Consider the following 6,770-nt stretch of genomic DNA (forward strand, 5'->3'; position numbering starts at 1 on the left):
TTCACTAGCTTCTTCTGTTCCCTCTTCAAGTCTAAACTAATTCGAGACCTTACCATTCTGTCGTCGCTACAACGCACCTTCCCGAGGACGGCCATATCATGAACGATGCATGGTTTAGCGCATAGTATGAAGTCGATTTCATTTTTAGTTTAACCATTGGGGCTCTTCCAGGTCCACTTCCTGTTTTCTCGGTTGCGGAAGAAGGTATTCATAATCTGTAAATTATTTCTATCCGCGAATTCGACTAATACCTCTCCCCTGTTATTTCTAGAGCCTATCCCATAGTCACCTACCACGTGGTCGTCAGCCTGCTTCTTGCCCACTTTCGCATTGAAGTCGCTCATTAGTACAGTGTACTGTGATTTTACTTTATTCATTCCCGATTCTACGTCCTCATAGAAACTTTCAACGGTCTGGTCATCATGGCTGGATGTGGGTGCGTAGGCCTGCACCTTTTTCAGCTAGTAATTCCTATTCAGCCTAATTACTAAAGCTGCTGCCCTCTCGTTAATAATATAGAACTCCTCTACGTTGCCAGCTATATCCTTATTATTGAGGAATCCCACACCTAGTTCTCGTCTGTCCTCTAATCCGCGATAGCACAATATGTGTCCATCCTTTAGTACTGTATACGCCTCACCTGTCCTCCTAACTTCGCTAAGCCCTATCACATCCCATTTAATTTCCGATAGTTCCTCGAACAGCACTGCTAGGCTAACCTCACTAGATAAAGTTCTAGCGTTAAACGTTGGCAGGTTCAGATTCCAATGGCGGCCTGTCCGGAGTCAGAGATTCCTAGCACCCTCCGCTGCGTCACAGGTGTGACCGCCGCCGTGGTCAGTTGCTCCGCAGCCGCTGGGGACTGAGGGCCGAGGGTTAATTTGTTTGATCATAGAAGGTTGTGGCCAAGTACTACACCAGGGTGGCTAAATCCTGCTCTGATGAGAGAGTGCGTTGTAGGTTCTGGTCACCGAGATCAGGCCGCACTCCAGGCCTGCAATTCCATCGACACGCGGATATTTTTTTTTTGAAACCCGGTGGAAAATTGCGCGGCACCAGGATTCGAAACCCGGTCCTCATGCACGCGAGGCTAATGATCTACCTCTACGCCATCGCTGCTACACTGCGTGCAGGCAGGCATGCAGGCAAGCAGGCAGCCAGAAAGGTAAGCAGGCAGGCAGCCAAGCAGCCGGGCAGGAAGGCAGGCAGGCAGAAGACTTTATTTTAACAAAGGTGCTCCAGAGCATGCAGGCCGATGTTCCACGCACAACCCCACTGCGCTCAAATGTTTATGATTCAAAGGTCCACATCACTGGCGGCCCACTGGATGGCGATGGTCAGCCTGTCCGGATCCTCCGAGCGCAGCAGGGAATGCCAAAGCTCCCAGGCATTTAGATGCTCAGGCCCCGCGGGGGAGGGTCCACCGGGCAGACAGGTGGGACCTCTATATTAACGCTAACATTACGCGTGCAAGTGATGCGCATCGGAATCCCGGAATCCCTGGCACCTAGCATGCCGGCCACTACGGATTCTCAAATGGCCACATTTAAAGAGAGTGATCATTGCAGGACTCATAAATTAAATTTAGTATACACAAACACGTTGCCTACTCTCTACGCCGTACAGTGCGCAAGAATATTTGTAAAGACACAACGGTTCAGAGATTCCTGGCGTCTATGGGCCTGTCATCGCTAGCTACGCTGTAACCCCCGGAGACCTGACAATTGAAACTTTGTCCAATGTACTGGATGAGACACGAGCAAGCTTTGATAGCAAGTCTACTGCTTTAAAGACGTTTCACTATTTAAGACATCTATGCCTGCCTAGCAAGCACGGTGAAAGCCGTATCGTTCTTCAGAACCCGTGAAAGAGATGGAAGGTGCTGCACGGTTGGTTTACTTTTGCGTTCAAAAAGAGCAAACGGATACAGGTGCATTAAAAGAGGCTTTAATCAATTTTACACACCTAATAAGGCTAGCAAAAGAATGGTTAACCCACACGAGCAAACTCTGGAGCTAACAGGCGGCTCTAAACTCCCATTGAGCTCGCTATACAAGGCAGTTGCTATTAAACAGCCAAAAGCTAGAAAAACTGTAAATGCTGCAAAAGATATTTTCCAATGACATTGTGGAAACTAGATTAGGATGTTTTAAGAGGCTGATAAAAGTCAGATAGGATTTACTGCTCAGGTTTTAGGCTCAAACAACACGTCGTTATAGTCAACATAGAACTCACTCTATTGCTAATGCGGATGGAAATATGATTCAGGTAGGATAAGTGAATGTGCGCCTCTCTAACAGAGCCATCAGTACAGATGTTGGCCACCTCAGATGAAAATAGTGGTGCAGCCTGCGAAGGTGCTGTGAGTACTTTTTACTAGGCGCACGACGCTAGCTTCATAACAAGTTTTGAGAGCTCGCACTTTGAGGGGCAGGAGAATATTTCTTCCTTGAAGTAAGTGCCCACATATTTCGATGTGTTTCCAGCTTCGAGCATTAAAGGTAATCATTCGACCTTTCTAAAGCAGTGCAACCACGAACGCAGTTGTGCCATTGCGCGCTGCAACATTTTCAATGACCTCTGATATTTCGCCGCCTCATTGATATGAGCACTATGGGGAATAGCACATGACTTTTTCCATCCTGCATAAGCAAAAAACGTGTTAGTATTAACATAATAGAAAAAGATATTCTTTTTAATAAACGTCGTCTGACGAACTATGTTCCCATCACACTATAATGAGTTTAGCCAGTGCCTATAAACGGAACAAACATTTGCCGCCGACGTGAATTGAGTGGTTTTTAACTCTTGCACTTTTTCTTGCTTTTCTGCGCCAATATAACCATTTGAGGAGAGCGGAGGTTACGTGCCCCGCGTTGAGAAAACAAAAAGGCGCCTAGACGAGATTGAGGGAAAAAATGACAAGTTTCCTTTGCAGATTTCTTCCGACGTATTGTTCTTTGTTGTCTCAACTTTTTCTTACTTCAACCATCCGATATTGGCATTTATTCTTAGGTACTGTACGCCAGTAAACTATTCGTAAACAGCCACGCGCTGCGCACTCCCACTTAAAGTGATGTTGGAAACGAAAGTGGCATTAGAAAATTTGCAATAAAATAGGCGCGCATGGCACCCCACACGAAAAGCGCATGGCTGGGAATACTAGGTACGCCAACAAGAATTGAACAAATCTTGACGCAATGTACAGTGACACGCGGCTATTTCAGAACATGAGTGGGCGGAGCTCAGCAATTTCAGAATATTATATTCGGCTACTCAACAAATGCGTAGGGATGAAATGAAATAACTAAAATCGGCAGCCACAATAGATTCACGTGATAGCGCCATTTGTTTGATGAAATTGCACGCCTTGAATAATGCCTGCATTCTTCAGTATGCGTTATAGTGGGCCAAGAGTTTGTCTCGAAGTACTAACACCGACATGCAGAAGAGAGGTCGTCACTTACGGCTACCATCACGTGTACACACTGTGAACACTATTAGAATCCCTACCTGGAGAATGTCTTGCTCCTGTGCAGAAAATGAACAGCACTGAGCGGAGACTTGAAAACTTCCATCCCTTTAACAACTACCGCCTAGTTTTATGGTTCAAAACAATTAAACGAAATAAATGTGAGGAAAATAGCGTGAAAAATGACCGACGCATAACAGACAGAACGTCAACTCAAACATGTTTTAGGTGTACGACTTACATGAGCTCAGGTCAGGAGAAGTAACAATGTGATTTTTTGAGTGAAAGACGCGTTCGTAGTCCGATCCTAGTAAATGGGAATCTCGCACCGACCCAAGCCGACCTGTTACAGTTTCGAACGCTTCATCGACTGGCAACCATGGAACCTTCCGCACATGCATGACCTATATAAGCAGCTGTTGTACCCAGCCACTCCGGGATCTGGCGCCGACATGGCAGCCAGACGCTTACATCTTGTTCTTCTTCAGGTTTGTTACTCTTACCTTTCGGTTAATGGCAAACCGTTTAGGAAGTCGACGCCAGATCCCAACTTTGCTGTGTGCATGTTTTTACGCCTTCTGTACGACGTGCGCGCGAGCTGTTCAGGATACATAGGTTTGTTTCAAAGAAAGCTTTTGCTTGCGGGAGACGTAGAGCAAAACCCTGGGCCTCTGTCTGCTGAGCAGGAAAAGCAGATGTTCGATACTATCATGACAACACCTGTGATACAACAGCAACAGACCGAAATATTGGATGAACTACGTTCCATTCGGCTTGAGCAAAAGAATCTCGAAGAAAAACTAACAAAACTCGCAGAAAAAGTCAAGAGCGTTGAAGATAATGTGTCACTGGTGCTCCCGCTAAAGCCCGAAGTAGAAAGATTATCTCAAAGTTCCCAGAAATTTGCTGTCGCGTGCACGGCCCTCGAGTCATTGCATGATGACCTGGAGAACCAATCACGAAGAAACAACTTAATATTCTACGGCATCCATGACAAAGAAACCGAATCGTGGGAACAGTCTGAGACTAAAATTATCTCTTTTTGCGCTGAAAAGTTAAAACTTTCCGTTGACGCCGCTGCCATTGAAAGAGCGCACAGACTAGGAAGATATGCGCCCGACAAGCACAGACCCCTGATCGTTAAATTTTTGTCCTTTAAAGAAAAGAATCGTGTTCTTTCAAATGCTGCCAAACTAAAAGATACTGACTGGGCGATAAGCGAGGACTATTCGGCCAAAGTACGGCAGCAAAGAAAAAAGCTCATGCAGTTTGCTAAGGCACGCGGCGGAAAGTTGAAACTGCGGTTTAATAAGCTAAACCTGGACAACAAAACCTATATGTACAACATTGAAACAGACGATATCACTTGTGTAAACCAATAGCCATCACCGAGGCTTTTAGCTAGCCCAAAAACTGCTATTAAAAATGAACTTGTCTGTATTGTTGTTAATTGCCGCAGTCTAAAAAACAAAACTGACCAATTCCTCTCACTCTTACAAATGACGAGCGCACATGTGGTAATTGGAACCGAGTCATGGCTGGACAGCAACATAAGTGATGGTGAAATATTTCCTCCATCCTATACCACGTATAGGAAGGATCGCAATGTACGCGGTGGCGGTGTGTTCATCCTCGTTCATAGCAGTTTGAGAAGCGTGTCTGTTAACTTAGACAACGATTCCTCTGAAGCTGTCTGGTGCAGGGTACGGCTGGGCGATGGTACTTCTTTGGCAATTGGCTCTTTTTATAGGACGCCCGGTTCAACCTGCGCACAGGCATTTTTTGAACTTAGCAACACATTATTAGCCTTAGACGCAACGCATATTATCCTTGCCGGTGATTTTAATATGCCCAGCGTAGAATGGTCTTGTTTTAAACCAGTAATTCGCACTGCATTCCTCTTGTATACCGCTTTCCGTGAAGTAATTGGTGCTCACTCATTATTTCAGTTTGTTCAAACCCCTACCAGACTCGGCCTTACCAGTGCTAATGTGCTAGACTTGTTTTTCTGCAATGACCCTAGCCTAGTCTCGTCTGTCATAACGCTGCCAGGCGTAAGCGACCATGATGTAGTTTTAGCAAAAGTATCCTGTAATGCTATGAAGACCCACCACACCCAACCACGCAAAGTGTCTTTTTATGAAAAAGGGGATTATGCTTCGCTATCACAGGAACTCGACGCATTTTTTCCTGAGTTTATTTCACACCAGCCATCCCTGAATATTGATTCCTTCTGGAACTTGTTTAAAACCAAAATTTTGTCACTGACGCAGACTTTCATCCCATCCCGCTTGATTTCAGCCAAGCGTCGTGACGATATGCATTGGATGAATAGACAGTTGCGGGCAATGATCAACCGGCGGAAACGGCTCTTTCGCAGATATTGTGATACGCCCGCACTAACTTTGTACTCCGAGATGAAAAAGCAAACTAAGAACTTATCGAAAGAAATCCGTAAAGCGAAAAGGGCATACTTCAGCACACTAGGCCAACAACTAAATACAAACCCAAAGGCAGTCTGGAAATATGTTAAAAATAAGAGAAACAGCAGGGTCTCTGCGCCTGATATACTAGACGCAACTGATTTTGGAAGGGATTCAAAAGGTAAAGCGAGAAGTTTCAATCTTTATTTCCATTCGGTGTTTTCCGATCCCATTAATACACATACTGACTTTCAATCTTCCAGCACCCTGACCAGAATGAATGACGTAGAAATTTCTGAACGGGGGATCATGCTTTTATTACAGAAAATTAAAGTTACATCAGCACCAGGGCCTGACAACATTTCCAATTACGTTTTGAAAAATTGTGCAGCTTCAGTTGCCCCGTGTCTCGTTGCATTATTTCAGAAATCGTTAGAGAATTCTTCTTTGCCCCTTGACTGGAGAAGTGCCAATGTCGTTCCGATTCATAAGAGTGGTGATAAAACTAAAACATGTAACTATAGGCCCATATCGCTGACGAGCGTGTCGTGCAAAACACTGGAACATGTGATTTATACTCAGTTAATTAGCCATCTACAAAACAATAGTTTTTTCTGTTCGACACAACATGGATTTAGGTCCGGCTTCTCATGTGAAACACAGCTCGTGGAATTCACTCATGACATTTCTGTTTCCTTAAACTCCGCCGGTCAGGTAGATTGTATATTTTTAGATTTTCGAAAAGCGTTCGATTTAGTTGCTCACAACCTATTGTTACAGAAGCTTTCAAAATTAAATATTCCTACCTCACTCTTATCCTGGATTGAGGCGTATCTTGCGGAAAGGAGACAGTGCGTGGTTATCGACGGTGTCAG

General features: G+C 44.9%; 1 protein-coding gene across 1 annotated transcript; it reads left to right on the forward strand.

The window, feature by feature from the left end:
- Window positions 1-4,035: 4,035 nt before the first annotated feature.
- On the forward strand, window positions 4,036-4,854 carry LOC144103350 (uncharacterized). The gene has a single exon (XM_077636093.1). The coding sequence runs from the start codon at window positions 4,036-4,038 to the stop codon at window positions 4,852-4,854; it is 819 nt and encodes a 272-aa protein (XP_077492219.1).
- The last annotated feature ends 1,916 nt before the right edge of the window (window positions 4,855-6,770 follow it).

This window comes from Amblyomma americanum, chromosome 9, assembly GCF_052857255.1.
Source record: "Amblyomma americanum isolate KBUSLIRL-KWMA chromosome 9, ASM5285725v1, whole genome shotgun sequence".
Classification (NCBI taxonomy): Eukaryota; Metazoa; Arthropoda; class Arachnida; order Ixodida; family Ixodidae; genus Amblyomma; species Amblyomma americanum.

Excerpts from the sequence above, each read along its gene's own strand:
- LOC144103350 (XM_077636093.1), top strand. The coding sequence starts at position 4,036 with ATGTTTTTACGCCTTCTGTACGACGTGCGCGCGAGCTGTTCAGGATAC.